This window comes from Mustela erminea, chromosome 1, assembly GCF_009829155.1.
Source record: "Mustela erminea isolate mMusErm1 chromosome 1, mMusErm1.Pri, whole genome shotgun sequence".
In the NCBI taxonomy this organism is placed as follows: Eukaryota; Metazoa; Chordata; class Mammalia; order Carnivora; family Mustelidae; genus Mustela; species Mustela erminea.
In genome coordinates this window covers 167,326,864-167,348,365 of record NC_045614.1, presented here as the reverse complement: position 1 = coordinate 167,348,365, position 21,502 = coordinate 167,326,864, and the positions used below count along the sequence as shown (strand labels likewise).

The 21,502-nt window shown below is 38.8% G+C and overlaps 1 protein-coding gene and 1 long non-coding RNA gene across 11 annotated transcripts in view; both read right to left on the bottom strand.

The window, feature by feature from the left end:
- Nucleotides 1–7,965: 7,965 nt before the first annotated feature.
- Nucleotides 7,966–10,789, bottom strand: LOC116594705. The gene is made up of 2 exons (XR_004287376.1): nt 10,626–10,789; nt 7,966–8,375 (listed from the first exon to the last, which is right to left on the bottom strand). It is a non-coding gene; the product is annotated as an uncharacterized LOC116594705 (long non-coding RNA).
- A 4-nt stretch (nt 10,790–10,793) lies between these two features.
- Nucleotides 10,794–21,502, bottom strand: part of CBLB (Cbl proto-oncogene B) — a 221,116-nt gene continuing 210,407 nt past the window's right edge. For all 10 annotated transcript variants that reach the window (XM_032350105.1, XM_032350058.1, XM_032350063.1 and 7 more), the window contains one exon: nt 10,794–11,599. In XM_032350105.1, the coding sequence (XP_032205996.1) occupies nt 11,340–11,599 (260 nt within the window). In that variant the 3' untranslated portion in view covers nt 10,794–11,339. The remainder of the gene's footprint in view (nt 11,600–21,502) is intronic.

Sequence of the window (21,502 nt, the reverse complement as noted above, 5' to 3'; positions counted from 1 at the left end):
GGATAGTCTTGCAATATGTCAATGTTTCTTTGTTTTCAATTTACATAACTAATGTTGAGTGCTTTGAACACCCCTTTAAAGGTGGAAGGAATATTACGAAACGACCAAGAATAGCAATAGAAATCCAGGCAAGCTCGGGTCTGGCTTGCACGTGGTGTGTGTATCTCTTAGGATGACAAGGACAAAGCAATGAGGTCAGGAAGATGAACACAGTGAGCTCTTGAGGGCCCTTCCAGGTCTACCCATCGATGAAAATAGCTCATCAGTAATGACTCAAGTAAGTTCACATTTAGCACATGGGCTTTAAAGGTTTCTTCAAGTGGGTAGGTTTTGTAGTGTGTGCTGTGGGTGTCTTCAGATAACACGAGTGAATGTAAAGCCCTTAGCGGCTGCTTATCTCTAGGCTTCCAGATTTTAAGACTTGGGGATTTATAGCAAACCCACTGCCCTGATGGAAACACAGGTCAGTCATCTTGCTCAGAACTAAACCAGTAAGTGCTTAAAGTTAATCTCCCTAATAATATACCAAAGACAGCAGCACAGTGAGCTGAAAGCTGATGCAGAAGTCTCCCAGAAATTCTGTCTTAAACTTTGTTGGCTTTCAAATTCCTACATTACTGGAGTTCCACTGAAATTATACCCTCATCTAAAGAAGCTTCACACATAACGCTTCTGCGTTATCATTCATGGGATACCAACAATCGGATGTAGGTATGTATGACTCATGTGTCATTAAGATAGCCCTAAGAGTCCTCTAGTGGAAAGGAAATGCAAGCTTTTAACCTCAAATAAATATAAGGTTTGATTGTCTTCACAATTCTGATCAAGAGATGAAGTAGTTTATATAGAATATTTGCCCCCCATTAGATTTACATTTTCACATCTCTATTTTTGTCAGGTTTGAGGTATAACTGACAAACAGAGTTGTATATTTTAAGTGTACCGTGTGATTATTTGCTATAGACACTATGAAAGGATTCCTACAATTAACACAGCCATGCCTCACATATTTACCTTATTTTTGATAAGAACACTGAAGTTCTAGCAAATTTTAATTATACAATTCATTATTACCAAATGTTGTCACATTAGATCCTCAGGCCTTCCTCATAACTAAAAGTTTGTCCCCTTTTACCAACTCCTTTACTCTTCAGGGTAAAGCTACAGGTTAGGGGTTCCCTCTGAATTGCATCATGCTATGACTGGTAAGGGGTTTATGGCAAGAATGCATCTTAGCTTGTCCTACCTGTTTAGATTTAGGTATTTAGGTATTTTCTCAGTTGTCTGCTCTATAGGAATAACTTATCTAGTTTTGGGAATTCTCCCAGAGAAAAATGATTCATGTGTAACGGTATAATCAGTGCATCAATGGGAATAGGGAGACTCAGAGGCCGTTTATATCGCCATCTTGGTGTTCTCCTTCCGCATAGATTTAGAACTGAAATAATCTGTAGAAAAATTCAGTCTACACTTGATATGTTGTAGATGCAGAAATGGGCCCAGAGAGATGATATGACTTGTTTATATGGGTCAAAAACCAAACTGACAGCCACCAATTGGATTAACATTTCTCGTGGGTCTTTATATGACAAGACGTTAATAGTAGAATAATATCATGGACTAATGACTTCTAAAGTTATGGGCGAACAACATGGTGATATCATGGTATAATGACTTCTGGGTGAAGAATGGGTGAACAATTCTTTCTGGGGGCCGTTTTCCCTTAAATACACACACACACACACACACACACACACACGATTTTAGAACTGCTGAGAACTTGGATGAGATGAAACTATATATGAAAACCATGCATTAGGGAAATTGGGGAAAAATGAGCCTGTAAACAATGAAAGAGAGTCCCAGTTCTTGATCTTTGTAAAAAATGTTAAGAATTTAATAATATAAATATATTTTTTAAAAATGTAGAGACTATCACTGTAACCATTGAAAGTCCTTTAAACTCAGTGTAGATTTTCACAGTACCCTGTGGCATATATTTTTCATTGTAGATGAAGAAATTTGGGCATGAGGTAAAATCTTAGGATGGTAGAGTTTAAAGAACATAAAACAGAGTCTGACCACTGGTATATCTACGCTGTGATTTAGAATTCTATCACTAATGTTTTATCAAATCCTTGACCATTCTCCTGAGGAAAGCGCAGCTTGAATCTCCGTAGTCCTATCAGAACAGATCTTAATCAACACTGGAGGGTTTGGATACTTTTGCATACTTGTGCACTTTCCAGGTGGAATGCTAGCGTATGATCTCTAAAGGGAAACAAGTGCTCTCGTTTCAATCTTCAGCTCCAAGTGAATTTAATTTAAGGGGTTAATCCCACAAAGGATTGACAAGTCACGCACGGACGTGGTGTAGTGGTCCTCTGAGAAGAGAGTGAGAACATTGGTCTCCTCAAGGCACTGAAGTGATGACGAGAGACCTAAGTGCCCTTACATGCCATTAATGTGGAAAGCAAAGTATATTCAAGCTGGATTTGCGGCGTCCTTAACACGACAAGTTTGTAGCCTCTCAGAGATTAATAGCTTGGTGGCCAGGAGTGCTTCTGTGTTACATGTTGGAGCTTCACAATGAAACAGCTGCTTTTGATTTAACCTGTGAGAATATTTATTTGTTCCCTTTCCCTGCCTTATTGGCTTTTCACTGAATCGGCCAAGTATCTGCTTTGCTTTTGTGGAGAGATGGTATGCTATCATGTAATTTTTTTCTTTTCCTTTTTCACATACACAGTAACAAATAGGTATTTATACACATTGTAAATGGCTAGTTCGAATGACCCGCAGTATGGAGCTAAGCCCTTTTGGAATGCAGAGGGATTCACTCCTGCATGTTTTCAAGTTGCTGCTGCATTGCAGAATTTGCAGCGTCTGGTTCAGCTTCAGCTACGCGAGCCGGCTCACTGTGCAGAACAGTGTTGACCAATTGCCAAACCATTCTTAACACAAAACAACTGGTCGATAAACATGTTTATCTTTCTGGCCCACACTGCTGCCATATGCAATAATGGCAGCAGGTGAAAGTCATCCTAGCTCCTTTTCAATTCCCGTTCTTGCCCTCAAAAAGATTGCTTAGCTCTTGCCTGATTGTTCTGAGGTCTATTTTTAATATTGAATGTGCAGACTGGGACTAATTGATGGGTTATAATTCTAGCCCTTCTCGTGAATTGTTGAGTGACCCAGGGAAAGTTATTTTTGACTCCGGCCTTATAAATTCTCCTAATGTGCAAAGAGAAGATGCCAAGTGGAATGCACCTATTTCAAAAGAGTTTTGAGGACTAGAACTTTGAAAGCAAAATAGAACACTGTCCCAAATCCAAAGTGCTCGATAAATGTTTAATTATGTCATCACTGATTACAAAGCCTGAAAGAGATACATTAATCTTGCTTTCAACTTTCTATGCCACCCCCTTATCTGTCAGAAATTCCCGATAAATAACATTGCATATTGTTCTTGATTAAGCATTTATACAATAACTGTCTTGCCATTGCTGTTTTTTATTCAAGTCTGAAAAGCCTAGAGCCTAGGTACTTGTGTTAACTTTCTGCAAAGGTATTTTATATCTTACACAGGCACATTTCTTCAGGGAATTGTAGAGTTCCTTTTGAGAGTATATCACAGTCAGTGATATTCTAGGTAAGTGGATGCCAGATGTTTTATTTCATGCCCCACATATTTACTCCATAAACCAGCTAACAAATGAGGTTTGAATAGTCTACTGGGAGAAAATGAGTGTCTGCAGTGAAGGGAGACTTGGGGATGAGGCTGGACCCTGCCCTGTTGGGTGACAGAGCAGAATCTCCACTGCAGAGACTGGCGGGGAGATAACCTGAGTTTGTAGCTCCAGGGCTGGACAGAACTGAGGTTGCCAGGCAGGAAGTTTCTCCAGAGAAACCAATGGATTTGCACAGCCCGCAGCTTCTTCCCAGAGAAGCACCCTGTGGTGGTGGTGGTGGTTATAAGATTTTGAACAATTTTTTTTTAAGCTAAGGAAACCACTAAAGTCCATTTTAAATAAAATGATTTTTATTTTCTTTTTAGTAACCAATTTACTGAACACGTTGAACCTGATGGGCTGCCAACATGGTTATAATTTTTTTCCCCCTAATATCACTATGTTTGACTGTTAGTTCTTTTTCTTATTTGGTCATCAAGATTCTAATTCAGTCCAGCTGGTCCCGTGTCAGGCTTCAGTCTCAGGGGCCAGAATAGAAGGAGCAAGACCTACTCTTTTCTACGTTTCCTCTAGGTTTCTGCTGCTTCAGCGTTGGGACAGGAGAAGGAGACTTAATGGAGCACATTCTTTTTCTTCACAAGTGCAATTGTAGTTTTTCTTTAATTTTTTTCTTTCCTGTGTTTGTGTGTGTGTGTGTGTCTGTGTTTGGTAAATTGTTCATTGTGCTCATACATTCTTTAGGAAGTCACTCACTAGGTTATTGTCTGACTCACAAGATATCCATTGGCTGAATTCCCTCATGCCTGGGTTGGGGGCATACACCACAGTCTTTTCCTGCTTGGGTTACTGTGGCTTGTCGGTGGCCTTCGGGGGTCCCATCAAGATGGCTCAAGCTCAGCTGTCTTGAAAAGGGTCTGCTTGCTCCGTGAGAATGGGGCATCCTTTCATCCTTGCCCCCACCTCGCCCCCCGCACACCAGGGGTGGGGCTGCTTGTCAGTGACTCACTGCAGATCATTTTGTTCTTATTCTGCTCAAATTCTCACAGATGGCAGATGGGGAAGCCCACTGCCCAGACATCTAATAGGAAATGACAGTTTTCTAATCTCTGCAATCGATTTTTGGAGATATAATCACTTGGATTGGGAGAGATGGATTCAGTTTTTAACATTCTTATCCATTACTAACTTCTCCCAGGCCAACCCCTGAATGTGCCACCTTCTGTTTATACACTTTGGAGCCTGCAGAAGAAAATTCTACCACCACCCTCTTAAGGGGTCCTACAGAGTTGTCCGGTGAGTTTTTAGAGTATGGATGCATTTCATATGTTGTTTTCAGCTTTGGAGCATTAACTTCTTTCTAGGAGAAAAGGAAAAGTCCTTTCAACATCTGGCTACATTTGATATGATGGCACTAAGGAAACTCACTAGTTTTGCCACTTTTCTCTATATCCTAAAGATAAAATTATTTTTTGTGCAGATTTTAAACAAAGAATAAAACAAAACCCCAAAAAACTTTTTTGTCTATAAATAAAGAAGTTTGGTTTAGGTTGTAGTCAATAGGGAAGAACACGGATCTCAAGGAACCCAGACTGGTGTTGGCGGTCCCGCCATCTCACCATCTCTAATCTCTACCCTCACTGTACAGGGCTTTGAGTCACAAGCTCAGGAAAGAATGTGTGATGGCAGTCAAGGTTCTCTGTTAAAAACTCATCTCTGCAGCTTTTCAGCAGCATGTATAGATCACTACCCTTAAGGTTTCAAATCTCAGTTTAGCCACACTGGTCTTGTTCCACTGTTGTCTACCCTTTGCTTTGTGAAGTGATGGGACAAAGTGATGCTTCTCTTTGCAGTCTACTCCAGGGATTCTAGGAGATGAAATGGGGCTTAAGTTCCTAGGTAGGAGGATATACGGTAAGGAGAGCTGCCATTTATTGAACATTCAGCGGGGCCAGGCATATTCTGAGTCCGGATTCACTCATTGAGTCTCCCTATGAATCCTTTACTGTAGGTATGGTTGCCATTCTCCTTTTACATATGGGGCAACTAATGGACAGGGAGGTTAGGAGATCTGCTTAAGGTCACATAACTCAGAAGGGGCAGAGGTAGAGATTGATTGTAGGCATCCCGGTTCCACAGCCTGTACTCTTAACCACTGTTATGTTGCCATATGAATTTGTGAGCAGTGATCCCTTAAATAGACATTTATCATGATCTCTTTATGAAGAATCAAGTATTCTCTTAGCTTCTCAAGTTACTAAAAGACACATTGAGATTTACCAAAATAAATTTTAAAATCTCCCAGTTTTTACTTCATGAATCTGATTTTTTTTCTTATTAACTAATGGCTTCCCCATCCCAACAGTGACCAAAACCTGAAGTCTATACTGTAGTCACTTTAGTGAGTAGGCTTATATAGCTTCTGGTCCATGGGTGAAGAAAGCAGGAGCAAAGAACAGAGATACTGGTTCATGCAGAGAGTGACAGAGCTGAAACCAGAACTCAGGACTATTTCTAGAATTGGCTATTTAAGGGTACATTTTTACTGATTTCAAACGTTTTATTTTGCACTATGATGTACTGGCTTCTGTCATAGGAACTTGGGACACAGAAATTAGATACGCTACCTCTACTAAGGAAGTTCAGTCTAGTTGGGACGACCCATGGAATGAAGTGATTGCAGAACCACTTAGGTATGATGGGACTATCCTGTGCGGCATAAAAAGATGACCTGCTCAACTCAGCCTGTGCCTACTCCAGAGGCAACGCTTGAGCTGGATTTTGAAAACTAAGAGTTGGTCTGGACTGAAAAAAGGGAAAGGCATATTCCAAACTAGCATGGACAAAGACATGAAGAATGTCTGGGCAATTGGGAGCTCAGCAGAGGTGAAGAGGGCCGAGGAAGGGACGCAAGGATCCAGAGGACTGCAGACAGGGAAGCCCCACCATGGAAAGCTGTAAAGAGTTTTACACTGAGGAGCAACATCGGATTTGATGTTCAGAACCTTCTTTCTGTCTTGCGCGGGAGCCAGGAGATCAAATTCTAAGGGAGTCATAATTCAGACCTAAAAGAGCGTAGAGGCAGCAGGGATGAGAAAGAAGCAAAAGTAGGTAATTAAGAATGCTGTTCAAGTTTCATGCACAAGTCAGACAAAAGAGGGACATGAAGAAAAGGCATGGAAACGAAATTTTCCTCAGCCTATCGCTTGCCATTTGATGTGCCGGTTCCTGGGAGGGACGCCCTCATCTCTCTGGGTATTTTCATGGTTACTGTCAACTCTGACTTCCAGCAACTGATTGCTAGTCCTATGGTTTCTAGAAATCTTAGATGTCTTGTGTGGTCCTTTAGCAACCGGCACCAACATCCTCTCCCTAGTCCTTTCTGTCTTCCTCGCCCCACTACTTCTCCTCTTTGCCTAAAATAATTGTCTTATGATGTGTGCTGCTCTTAGTTGAAATGTTTTACCTCTGGAGTTCTTAAAAACAAAAATCATGATCCTCCTTTAGGCTGCCAAAATGCTATTCAGCCTTCTCATTCATCGAAATTTCCAGAAGGAATGTATCATACCCTCCTTTACTTCTATGTCCTAGAAGAGGCCTAATGGATGTTGAGAGGGTTAAATGTTTTATTACTAAGTTCCTTGCAAAAAGTAAGGGCCCAATAAAAGTTCTTTAGCATGTACTGTAAATAAATAATTCCAGTGACAATTTATATATGGCATTTATTGTATTGGAATTATTTGCTCATGTATAATCCCCATTTTAATTGTATGTACTTCAAGGATATAACTATTACTACTATGTGTGGGATATTGCACGTATCAATTACTTTCACATTTTATGGTTCTTTATATGATAGTAGTCATTAACATTTTTTTTTTTAGTCTCCATTGTTCCCTCCCCATTTTATACTGGCCCATTTTACATATTCTTCCTTATAAATGATTAGAAAAACCAAGAATTTAGAGAACAGATGTTACAATTAGGAATCCTTAATTGTCATCTTGAAGACATTCAGTCTTTCCCAGATATGGTTCTTACTTGGAACTTTAATAGAACTTCTGCAGTTCAAAGACGTGGAAGGAGCTTATTTATGTAAATATCTTAAAATGATATGGTTTTGGTATTTAATAACCACCTGGGCTGGGTATGTGGTACCGCCCTGTCCACTCAGCTCTTGAATCCATTATCCTTTCCTTAGCACCAAAAAGAAAACATAGAAATGCTGTGAAAGAAATGTTTGTGTTCATTTGAAAAATGAAATACCAACTCTGCATTTTGTTAAGACTCATTTTATAAAATACCTTAAAAGAACAGATAAAGTACTTGAGTTTACATAATAACCAGAATTGAAAAAAGATGGATATAAATTAATTGAACACATAACTATTTTGCCACATTAGACAAGTTTAAAAAAGGCATGTAAAAAAAGTAGTAATTGGGAAGAAAACCCTTCACTCTATTGCTGTCTTTTTTGGGAAACTTTTCTTAGAAGCACTACAATTCCAGGTCAACAGACAGTACCTGTGTTGTTGAAAACACACTGTAATTTCCTTCCAAATCTGTCAGCTTAAGAGAAAAAAATTAAAATTTTAACTAGGTTTGATAATTCAGTGCAAATTAAAGCTTCAAGTTGAAATTTCAAGAGGAAAAGTAATGTCCAAACTGTAGGAAATGCTTCTGGAACTGAAAAAGAAAAAAGTTCACATTATGAAGAAATCTTTGCAAGTGTTCTTGTGTGTGAGATATTGAGTTACCAAACGGGCCATTTGAAGTTGCAATTAGGGCTTTAGTAGGACTATTTGCAATGTGGGCGACGGAAGAGGGGACAGGGAAGAGCTAAAGGTCATTTTGTGGAAGGAAGCTCAAGTTAATCAGAAGGACTGCTCTGATTCAATTCTAGAAAATTTGGCCAGGATATTGTAGACATCAAGGGGAGAAAAAGAACTTATGGAGACTAATTTACTGGACCGTCATTGAGGATAAGTACTTCTATCCCCAGAACATGCTGGGGATGAGGGAGAGCAGGTTAGTGTTGGCCATGATTTTGTTTTAATTATATGGATTATATTGTGCACTGGCTTAAAATAGTACCATGTCTTGAGAAATGGGAGGGATGTCTGACTTTCTGGATAAGTGAAACCAAGCCTTGATCATTTCCAACCATTAATGGGTAGTCATTTTTATAATTTAAAGTATTTTTAATTATTTCCACACAAAAAAATTTTGAGGTTATCATTGGTAATAGGGAGCAAGGGGATTTTCACAACTGTGTTTGATAAAAAGTTTCCCTCTATCCATTCTATTTCATAGAAGTTTCTGATTCAATCTTTTAATGATAGAACTAATGGTTGCTATTGAGTACAAGATGCAGAGATTTTAGTGGAGGCTAATGTCTTCTTTGCAAAACAGATTTTTTTTTTAAAAAAAGGTCTAATTTCTATCATTTTTCTAATTCTCATTGGAAATTTTCACATAGTATTTGAAAATTTGAGGATGTACTGTTTTTCCTCACATTTGTATTTTATATCACTCTAATCTACTAAAGTTATAACAATATTTTCACAATGAAGTGGCAACTTTTTGGCTTTTAGTTGTACCTATGATCAGCAAGTCATAAAAAACACAAAACATATAGTGCTATTCCAACATGACATCAGAGACTGATTAAAAAAAAAGGATAATCACGATGATGTATGCAGAGTTCCTAAATCAATGAAGAATTAGCTGATGCCATTTAAAAATGCACGCATATATCTGCTCACAGGTGCAACATCTAAGGAAAAGTGAAAATTGCTCTCTGAAGACACCGACCAGTATAAAGTCACTTGAGAAATGAAAACACCCAAGCCCGTGACTCCTCTCTACCTCCTATCGTGACAGCCAAACCGTCAAGGGCACATATGACACATCACTCTGCAAAATAAGGCCGTAGTTCCCCTCCCTGGTCAACTTGGTGACCACTCCAGGCTGAAGACTGATTTCCATGGCGTCCCGCTGGACGTTTGGTCCTGTCCTTCTGAATCCCGAAGACAGGCTCAGTGTCAGGTGCATCCCTGTACATCACACCCGGGGTGAGGCTGAAAGAGGAGCGGCGGAAAGGTGCACAACCCTGCCACGAGTCCCTATTTAGAAAAGCTTCTGTGGGCTCAAGCATTTCACACAGACCTGGGTTTTGTCCCACTTCTCCACTAACTTCTCATTAGGCTTTTTCAGAGAGGGACTTTTGCCATCAAAAGCACAGATAAAGAATAACAAAACATTATATCGCAATCAGCTTGGGACAGTTTGTGCTTTGAAAACACAGTGCATTAAGCACATCATAGATGCTCAATAAATATTTGTAGATCTATTAAAAGTAATAACATGGTTTCTGAAGGATGAACTTCCATTTTGGGGGAAAAAAAAGAAAAAAGGAAAACTATCTAAGTTTCTTTTCCCTGACTAGATGGAACATGAGAATCTACAAATTAAATGTGAACTCTGATTTGACTGCAGAGACTTTGTCAAAAAGGCGGGGGGGTGGTGGGTGGACATTGCCGCAGTAGCATTGGCACTTAACAGTGCATCAAAGATTTAACTTTTTCCACTGCAATATGTACTGGTTCCTACACTTGTTAGGTACCAGCGTGTAATCACTCATATAGGAAATGAACTCTATTCCGCTTTGGGAAAGGTATGATCATAATTTTATCTGAAAATTATTAACACATTTCAGGGAGACGGCCCTCTTATTAAGCATGCCTCAAAGTAATGCAGGCGTAACCGTCAGGGGACCTCATTATATAACTTCAACACGGCATTGTCTTGTGCAAGTGAATTTCTCCCACATCTGCAGTAGCTGCTTCCTAATATTTTGTTTTTTACAGAGTAGTGACACCCCTGGGATGACAAAGATGAGAATAGGGGATGGGGGTTAAAGATCACAAAACTTACATTAAAAAGGGATGTTCCTCTGTATCATATGAAAAACCCCTTATCAAAAATCAGTGAGTTCATGGATGAAAAAATGCTTTATACATTCATAACTTTCCCATCTCACAACAGCAAAGGTTTCCAAAGAAAAGACTCAGTAGTGAAGGCCACACACTTTTTTTTTCATCTTGTAAATGGGAGAAATGGAACTGGACCCAGCTGGTCATGGGGGGTGGGGTGGGAGGGATGAGATCCGAATGAACGTGTGACTCAGCTGCTGGCGTGGACAGCAAGGGAGTTGGTGGGAAATGTTACAGCAGACCTGACCACTCTACCAAGGGTCTGTCAAGAACACAGTACAGGGATCAAAAAACAAAAAAACAAAACAAAAAAAAACCAAAACCAAAAACCCTAAAACAAAACTAAAAACAAAAACGAACTGCAACTTCGCCAACTTGTAAACAAGGAAAAGCACTTCACAGATTCAAAGTTCAAGGGAAGTAAACGTCTTTAAATTATTTTTGTCAGTTCAACCCTGATTTAAAAAGTATGGCTAGCAGAAATAAGGAAGCACAGCTGTTGACATCCTGAGCGAGCAGCTGTCTTCTGAGAAGCAGCCTTTCCAAGCCTCTTCTCAAGATGCCACGCCAAGGAGACACCTTCTCTCGCTTGTCTCTTTTCCACGATCCTGGGATATCGACTGCTTGCCATTTTGGTGTGGACAGGTCCTGGCTGCTATAGATTTAGACGTGGGGAGACTGGAGGCGGGTAGGCAAATTCTCGGAGGATGCTCCGGGCCACTTCGACATTATTCTGGGCTATCTCTAAGGCTCTCTTCACTTCTTCAAAGGCATAACCCTCTCCCATGAGTTTCGCAATTTTTGCGTCAACATTTTCCAATGATGCGTCGGGACCGTGGGGTTTTCTGTGGTGGATTTCCGGTGCAGTCCTGCGGGGTCGTGGTTTAGGAGGTCTGGCTGGTGCCTGTGAACCATCTGGGTAGATTTTGAAAGGGATATCATGTCAATAATGGAATAAATATACAGACACCAGATCAGCTTGATCTCATTTTAGATGAAAACCCTATTTTTCATTATCCCCAGAAATAAACTTTCCCCCCATTTTTATTTATTATTTCAGGGCAGGCTGTATTGTCCCCATTTTGAACATTAAAGAAACTGACTAAGAATGTGTTGGAAGTTTGAAAAATTAATACAAATTTATTCCCAATTCCACATATTATTCTTTAAGCCATAGGGACTAACAGGTATGGAAAGGAAAACAATTGAAAAAAAAAAAAAAAAAGGCTTTCATTATAGGGACACCAGCTTATTCTTTCCTACGATGGTGGAGGCTCTTTCTTGGGAAGTTTCTGCCAGAGGAAAGTGTTACAGGGTTGTCGATGTTCCTGGAAGCACATCCCCAGCAGGTCCTCCATCCCACCCCAGCCATAGCACAACTACTCGAGCAGCAGGCTTTGTAGTGTCTCTGCCGGTCTGTTCTGTCAAGCTAATCATCCTGTCAACTGAGTCTGAGGTGGGGAGGAAAACAGTAGATGCTTTGAGTCTACTGTTAGTTAACCGGCTGAACAGGAGTAAACTCACTGCTTTGCTCAAATACTTTACCCAGATTCCAGTGTAGGAAGTTTTGCTAGAGAAAAGGCAAAACCAGCAGAAACATGAGCAATGGAGATTTGGGCTCTGGATTAGTCCTCTGACAAGTTTCTTTCTTTTCTTTTCTTTTCTTTCTTTCTTTCTTTTTTTTTTTTTTTAAGATTTTATTTATTTATTTGACAGAGATCACAAGTAGGCAGAGAGGTAGGCAGAGAGAGGGGGAAGCAGGCTCCCTGCTGAGCAGAGAGCCCAATGCGGGGCTCGATCCCCAGGACCCTGGGATCATGACCCGAACCAAAGGCAGTGGCTTTAACCCACTGAGCCACCCAGGCGCCCCCTCTGACAAGTTTCTTAAAGTTGAATCAAGTGACACTGGCACCCATGAATGGAAAGCAACCTTATTAAGAGGAAGAACTAGAGACCACCATCCCTCACAGATCACCAAGGCATGGGCTGGTAACTTGAGAAGGTACTTTTATGATGAATGTCCATAATATCTATATTTGGTACTGTATTTCAAAAGCCTAAATTAAAAAAAAGAAGATTCAAATAAAAATTACCAAATTTATGCCATGCAACACATTTATGCATTTAAGACTATTTAGACTTCGACACTTCTTTAATACCTTCCTCAGACCACTGAAAAATGCCAAACCCTAATTCTAAGGACGTAAGTTAAGTAGGTGAGGAAGTGAGGCTACAGCCCAATGCTTTGTGCCTCTTGTCCCTGTCCTTGCCCTCCTGGTCTCTGCTGCTTTGCCAACTTCCCCAATATCTTCACGAGAAATTGTAAGCTGATACCTTCAATAATAATCAAATCTAAATACAATGATTGTCTAGTGTGTTCTTCTCATGTCTTCTTCCACGAGAAGGTAAGTTGCTAAAAACACCCTCTTCACAATTCCAGCAATATAGCGGTATAACACAGGCACATGAAAGCCTCCAGTATGAAGATATTTTCTTCCACACCAAATTGGATGATAGTCTTATTTTTAATTTTTCCTTTCTTATAGAATACTTCCCAGTTTGAAAAAAAATATAGCTATAAATGGAGCTTATTAAATTACGCTCATATATAAGAACACACATTAATTTCTGGTTCTCACTCAAATCTGTATGTGCTGTTTCTTGCTCCTATAACTAAACATCTCAACCTACTATGGTCTACTAAATTGCATTTCTTAATCTGTTTTCAGGTTACTTTTCTATTAAGTATTTCCATTATGTCATGCAGAACTGGGCAATAAATTTTACTTTGCTTTTGATCATTTCCAAAAAACTGTGAGAAATTCTAGCAAGTTATCCTTTAATCAATCACCACAGAAGTCACACATTGAAATCTTATCTGTTCTGACTTACTTTTTGGTGAGAAAAAGTACCTACACTTAAATGTAAGTCTAAATTCCCTGTTTTCTCAAAGAGTTTTTCTAATACAGTTATTTTGCTTTTGTCCAAAATAGTGAGGACACATGAATGTCAAGTGTCATTGAAAAGAACAGCTAAATATGCTGCTAGAGTGGGAAGGGTACTATGGCAGCCCGAGACACATCTGATAGGATAATTGGCAAGGAAGTGTGGAGATTTAGATTTTTAAATGTAATAAGCATATGTATTTTTAATCGAATATACCTGACACACAATATAATACTTGTTTCAGGTGTACAGCAGTGACTTGACATTTATATACATTATGAAATATCACAGGCAGTGTAGTTACTGTCTGTCACCATACAAAGTTATTACAGCATCACCGACTCCATTCCCTACGGTGTACTGTTCTAACTCAAGTCTGTACCTCTTAATCCCCTCCAGCTATTTTGCCCATTGCCTGAACTCCACACAACCACCAGTTCTCTGTATTTATGAGTCTGGTTTTTTTTTCATGTTTTTTTAGATTGTACACACAAACGAAATCATATGGTATTTGCCTGACTTATTTCACTTAGCATAATACCCTCTAGGTCCATCCACGTTGTTGCAAATGACAAGATGTCCCTTTTTCTGGCTGAGTAAAATTCCAGTGTATGTCTGTGTGTGTGTGTGTATACCTCTTTACCCATTCATCTGTTGATGGACACTTACATTGCTTCCATGTCTTGGCTACTGTAAATAATGCTGCAATGAGCAAAGAGGTGCATAAAGATTTTCAAATTAGTGTTTTTGTTTACCAATGTCTTATAGTTTTCAGAGTACAGGTCTTTCGCCTCCTTAGTCAAGTTTACTCATAGGCATTTTATTCTTTTTGTTTGTTTTAGGGGGACTTTTTGGGAGCATTTTATTCTTTCTGATGTGACTGCAAATGGGAGTGTTTTCTTAATTTCTCCGATAGTCCATTAGTAGTATATAGAAATACAACAGATTTCTATATATTCATTCTGTATCCTGCAACTTTACTGAATTTATTTATCCTAATAGTTTTTTGGTAGTCTTTAGAGTCATCTGCAAATGGTGGTAGTTTTACTTCTTCCATATGAATTTGAATGCCTTTTGCTTCTTGTCTGATTGCTGTGACTAGGATTTTTGGTGCTCTGTTGAATAAAAGTTGTGAGGTGAGCATCCTTGTCTTGTTCCTAATCCTAGAGAGAAAGCTTTTAGCTTTTCACTGTTAAGTGTGATGTTAACTGTGAACCTGTCATATATAGTTTCACTATTTTTTTTTCCCCAAAGATTTATTTGACCGAGAGAGACACAGCTAGAGAGGGAACACAAGCAGGGGCTGTGGGTAGAGAAGCAGGCTTCCTGCTGAACAGAGAACCCGATGCGGTACTTGATCCCAGGACCCTGGCATCATATCTGAGCTGAAGGCAGACACTGAATGAGACACCCAGGCGCCCCTAGCTTCACTATGTTAAGGTATATTCTCTACTCACTTTGTTGAGAGACTTTATCATGAGTAGATGTTGAATTTTGTCAAATACTTTTTCTACACTATTGAGATGATCATATGATTTTATCCTTCATTTTGTTAATGTGGATCACACTGATTTGCAGATACTGAATCATCCTTGTATCCCTGGAGTAAATTCCACTTGACTGGGGTGAATGATCCTTTTAATATATTTTTGAATGTTGTTTGCTAATGTTTTGTTGAGGATTTTTGAATCCATGTTCTTCTGGGATATTGGCCTGTAATTTTTTTTTTTTAATATTATCTTTTGTCTGATTTTGCTATCAATCATGCTAGTATTGTAGAATGAATTTGGAAATGTTCTTTACTTTTCAATTTTGGGGAATATTTTGAGAAGGACAGGTATTAATGCCTCTTTAAATGTTTGGTAGAATTCACTCATGAATCCTTCTCATCCTGAACTTGTGTTTCCCAAGAGTTTTTAAGTCACTAGTTGAATTTCATTATTACTAATTTGTCATATCTATTTCTTTCTGATTCAGTCTTGGAGGGTTGTATTTCTAGGGACTTAGCTATTTATCATTTCTTCTAGGTTGTGCAAATTGTTGGCAAGCAACTTTTTGTAGTAGCCTTTTATAATCCTTTGTATTTCTCAGTTGTAACTTTTCCTCATTCATTTCTGATTTCATTTGAATCCTCTCTTGATTAGTCTGGATAAGTTTTATCATTTTTGTTTCTCTAAGAACTAGCTCTTAGTTTTGTTCATCTTTTTTATGTTTTTGTTTTGTTTTGTTTGTTTTATGTTTTTTAGTCTCTATTTCATTTATTTCTACTCTGACCTTTGTTATTTCTTTCCTTCTTCTAACTTTGGGCTTTATTCTACTTTCTAGTGGCTTAGGTGTAATGTTAAAGAGTTTTAGATTTCTGTTGTTTGTTTGGGTAGGTCTGTATGACTATAATCTTCCCTCTTAAAACTGTTTTTGCTGCTTCCCAAAGATTTTGAAAAATTGTGTTTCACTTGTCACAAGGTATTTTTTTATTCCTCTTTGATTTTTTCATTGACCCACTGGTTGTTTAGCGGAATGTTGTTTAGACTCCATGCGTTTGTTTCTGCCAGTTCCTGTAATTTATTTCTAAGCTCATATCGCTGTGGTCAGAAAAGATGCCTGACATAATTTCAATCTTCTTAAATTTATTTAAAGTTGTTTTATGGCCCAACATGTGATCCATCCTGGAGAAAGTTCCACATGCACTTAAAAAACATGTACCTTGCTATTTGGGGATGGAATGTTATATATAAATCCTACTCAATTTGGTACAGTATGTTGTTCAAAGATACTGTTTCCTTATTGATTTTCTGGATGAATAATCCATCCATTGATGTAAGTGGGGTATTAAAATTTCCTGCTATGATTTCATTAGTGTCAATTTCTCACTTTATCTCTGTCAATAGTTATTTATTTAAATGTTTCTATATTAGGTGCTTAAATATTTACAGTTGTTAAACCTTTTATTAAACTGATCCCTTTATCCTTCTGTAATGCCCTCTTATATGTCTTTTGTGTCTGATGTCTGTTTTTTTTTTTTTTCTTCATTTTCATGGAGTATCTCTTTCTCCATGCCTTTACTTCCAGTTTGCCTGTGTCTTTAAAGTGTGAAACCTCTTGTAGGCGGCATAAAGATGGATTCTTTTTATGCCTTCATTCAGCCTATGTCTTTTGGTTGGAGCACTTAGCTTATATTTAAAGAAATTATTAAGTATGTACTTATTGCTATTTTGTTAATTACCTTCTGGTTGTTTTCATAGTTCTTTGTTCCTTTCTTTTGCTCTCTTACATTGTGATTTGATGACATTTTTTAATGTTAGGCTTGGATTTCCTTCTCTTTATTTTTTGAGTATGTATTATAGGTTTTGGTTTGTGATTAGCACGAGTTTCAAATAAAACTACCTATTTATATAGCAGGTTATTTTGTTTGTCCCTTAAGTTTGAACCCATTTGAAAGCACATTTTTATTCTGTACCCCACCTTTTATGTATTTGATGTCATGTTGCACATATTTTCATTATGTGTATACCTTAACTAATTATTGTAGATACAGTTGATTTTACGACTTTTGTCTTCTGATCTTTGGAGTAGTTTTATAAGTAATCTAGTTTTACTATATAAATCCCTCCCCCCCCCCCCCCCCCCCAAGAAGTCCCTTTAACATTTCCTGTAAGGCTGGTCTAGTGGTGAACTCCTTTAACTTTTGTTTGTTTGGGAAACACTATCTCTCCTTCAATTCCGAATGATAATGCTGCCAGGTATGGTATTCTTGGTAGTAGGGATCGTTTGTTTTCTAACCTTTCAGCACTTTGAATATATCATGCATTCCCTTATGGCCTGCAAAGTTTCTGCTGAAAAATCAGCTGAAAGTTTTACAGGTGTTTCCTTGTACATAGCTAGTTGCTCTTCTTTTGTTGCTTTGAAGTTTCTCTCCTTATCTTTAATTTTTGGCATTTTAATTATGTCTGTGGGTGAACCTCTTTAGGTTCATCTTGTTTGGGGCTCTCTGTGCTTCCTGGGCCTGAATAGGTTTTCTTTACCAGGTTAGAGAAGTTGCTGCTTTTATGTCTTCAGATAAGTTTACTGTCCCTTTCTCTTCTCCTTCTGAGACCCTTATAATAAAAATGTGAGTATGCTTGATGTTGTCCAAGAAGTCCCTTAAGCTGTCCTCATTTTTCTTTTTTGCTATTCAGCTTGGATGATTTCCACTACTTGGTCTTTGAGATCGCTGATCCATTCTTCTTCATCCTCTAAGCTACCGTTGACTTCCTCTAGTGTATTTTTCAACTCAGTTACTGTATTCCTCAGCTCCGACTGGTTCTGTTTTATATCTTCTTTGTTGACATTTCCACTGAGTATCTTTAAGACCATTTATCTGAACTCTTCATCAGGTAGATTGCATATCTGTTTCATTTAGTTTCCCTCACCTCTCCCCTCCAACCCTGAGGTTTTACCTTGTTCTTCCTCGGTCTCCTAATTTTGTCTTTGTGTTTATTTCTGTGTATTAGGTAGGTCAGTTACATCTCCTGGGTTGAAGGTAGTAGCCTCTTATAGACGACTGCCCAGAAGTACAATCTCCCCTGGTCATCAGAACCAGGTGCTTCACAGGTATTTCATGTGAGCTGTGTGTGTGGGGGGGATGCCCTCTAGGCAGTGTAGGAACCACTTCAGGGGGACATCTGTGGAACAGGGGAGGCTGGGTCCACAGGGAATGCCAGAGTGGGGTGAGAAGTGCTAGGAAAGTAGATAGAGAGGATCCAAACTGGTGGCTACCAGCACTGGGCTAGCTAGGCTGAAGGAGGGCAAGGAAAATGGTGTCTGCCAACGTTTCCATTCCAGGAGAAAAGTTTCTACAGATGTCTACCCCTCCTGCACATACCCTAAAATAATCAATAAATCTTCACTAATGGCCCTCGTGCTTTTCAAACTGCTGCCTGTGTTCTGGCTCTTGGAGTAAGTTTATGTACAAGCCCTTTAAGAGAAGAGTGAAGTCTTGATTTCCTCATGGCCCTCTGGCTCTTCTGGAGTGAAGCTCCACTGATTTTTCAAAGAATTTTGGGGTTTCATTTTTTTAAATAATTAAATTAATTTTTTTTCAGTGTTCCAAGATTCATTGTTTATGTACCACACCAGCACCCAGTGCTCCATACAATACATGCCCTCCATAATACCACTATCAGGTTCACTGCCCCCCCCCCAACTCTGTTTCTCAGAGTCCACAGTCTCTCATGGTTTGTCTCCCCCTCCGATTTCCCCCAACTCACTTCTCTTCTCCTTCCCCCAAAGTCTTCCATGTTATTCCTTATGCTCACAAGTATTCTGGACACAGATCCCTAAGGTGTCGGGGGTACCCAGTGTGGGGCTTGAACTGCTTACTCCTCAGGGAAGACCTCTGTACCTATGATATCCCTCCTGCTTTTGGGTTGATATGTCAGGGGTTTGGTTCCCAGACAAATTGCATCTCTGCCCCTTCTACCCTTCTTAATGTGGAAGAGTTGTTTTGCTAAACTTCAGGTCATTCTCAGAGTTGCTCTATACATAGTTGCAGGCCTAGTATGTCTTTGGGAGGAGGTGAGTTCAGGATCTACATACTCTACTATCTTCTGTTACCCTAAACATATGTATTTTTGGATCCTGGTAGATGACACTAAAACAAGGCACCTTTCACCAGGAAAAACCCCAAGAAACCCATCTGTTATTTAAGGCTGCTATAATTAATACTGGCAATGGAAGTTGCAGATGATCATTCTTTTCTTGAAAAAAATTAGTAAACATAATTTAGGAAACCTAATATAACAAGGAAAAACACATACACAGACCTGATGATTAAATCAACTCTAGAGTAGTGAAGGTATCTCTGATCCTGGAACTGTTATTATTATTATTATTATTTTTTGCATATAGATTATATTTGAAATATTAACTATGGAAAGTGATTCAAAAAACCTTCAAGAAGCATCATGATAGATTTTGAAGACTTTTCTTTTAAAAAAAACAAAACAAAACAACTTCCTACCTAAAGCAAAGATTTATTTTCCTAATAGGTATTTTCTCTTGAACTCCAAGTCACATATCCCAGTTCATTTAATCCTAGTCTTCACTGCCCTAGCTCAAAATTTATGACCCAGCAATTGCACTCCTGGGTATTTACCCCAAAGATACAGATGTGAAAAGAAGGGCCATCTGTACCCCAATGTTTATAGCAGCAATGGCCACAGTCGCCAAACCAAGATGCCCTTCAACGGATGAATGGATAAGGAAGATGTGGTCCATATACACTATGGAGTATTATGCCTCCATCAGAAAGGATGAATACCCAACTTTTGTAGCAACATGGACGAGACTGGAAGAGATTATGCTGAGTGAAATAAGTCAAGCAGAGAGAGTCAATTATCATATGGTTTCACTTATTTGTGGAGCATAACAAATAGCATGGAGGACAAGGGGAGTTAGAGAGGAGAAGGGAGTTGGGGGAAATTGGAAGGGGAGATGAATCATGAGAGACTATGGACTCTGAAAAACAATCTGAGGGGTTTGAAGTGGCGGGGGGTGGGAGGTTGGGGTACCAGGTGGTGGGTATTCTAGAGGGCACGGATTGCATGGAGCACTGGGTGTGGTGAAAAAATAATGAATACTGTTTTTTTGAAAATAAATCAATTTAATAAAAAAACCCCCAAGAAATGCAAAAAAACAAAACAAAACAAAAAAACCAAAAACCAAACCAAACCAAACCAAACCAAAAATTTATTTCCTCAGAAGAGTACTGACCTCTCTTCAGAATCTTACAAATAAGTGCTTGGGAGTTTGACTGTATCACATATTTGAGCCTACAGATAGGAATAAAATGGAATCTGCTATAACTCTGGCCACTTGCTATAAATTTCTACTTACTGATGAATATTTATTCAGTTTGCCATATCTTAATTTTTTGTTCAGTTGTTTTAATTGGATAGAGTAGTCCAACACCAGGTAGTTGACAGCTGCAACTGAGACTTTTCTGGATGTAGACAAGGAACATCACAGAGAGATGGGATTGGTTAGGTGCATTTCACTTTGGCAACTAAGATTTTGAGTGACCTTGAGTCAAACCATTTATTTGCACAATTTTCACTCTCTTAAATCTACTTTCCTATCTCATTTTTAGAGATTTTATTCAGCCCTTCTCATTGAGGTACTATGCAAATTAATTAATGGTCTCTTCACATATATTGAACATTAAAAATAAAGGGCAATGAATTCACACCTATGATAACTGCTATACTTAAATGCCATGAATAGCAATTACGACAAACAGTAATGTCAGAAGTGTGGAAGAGGAAAAAACATGGAATTTCTTGTGAGTGCTAATTCCATAGAAAGCTTTTAAGCAACATCTTAAAAAGAAATATCTGTTAGAACCTGAACTAAGAGTAGAAACTATTTTTAAAAAGGGAGGATGGGGTGCCTTGGTAGCTCATTTGGTTCAACATTCAACTCTTGATTTCAGCTCAGGTCATGATCTCAGGGTTGTGAGATCGAGCCCCACATCTGGCTCTATGCTGGGTGTGGAGCTTGCATAAGATTCTCTTCCTCTCTTTTGAAGGATCCTATTTTTAATTAAAAAAAGGAGGGGGGGTTGGAGAACAGATCATTTTCATGCTCATCATTAGAGCAAACTGCTTAAAACTAATCCTTCTTTCTACATATCACTTCCCAAAGCACCTTCCAGCTTGTTCCTCCCCACCCCCCCACAATGTCTAAAAGAAACACCAGGTCCTTTTGCCCTTTAGAATGGGTAAGTAATAGAAAGGAGCAATGAAACAGAAGACGAAACTATCTTATAGTTCCCCCAAAGTTATTATACTTTTGGAGTACATTGGAATTACTATGAATCTTACCAACTCTGTGGGA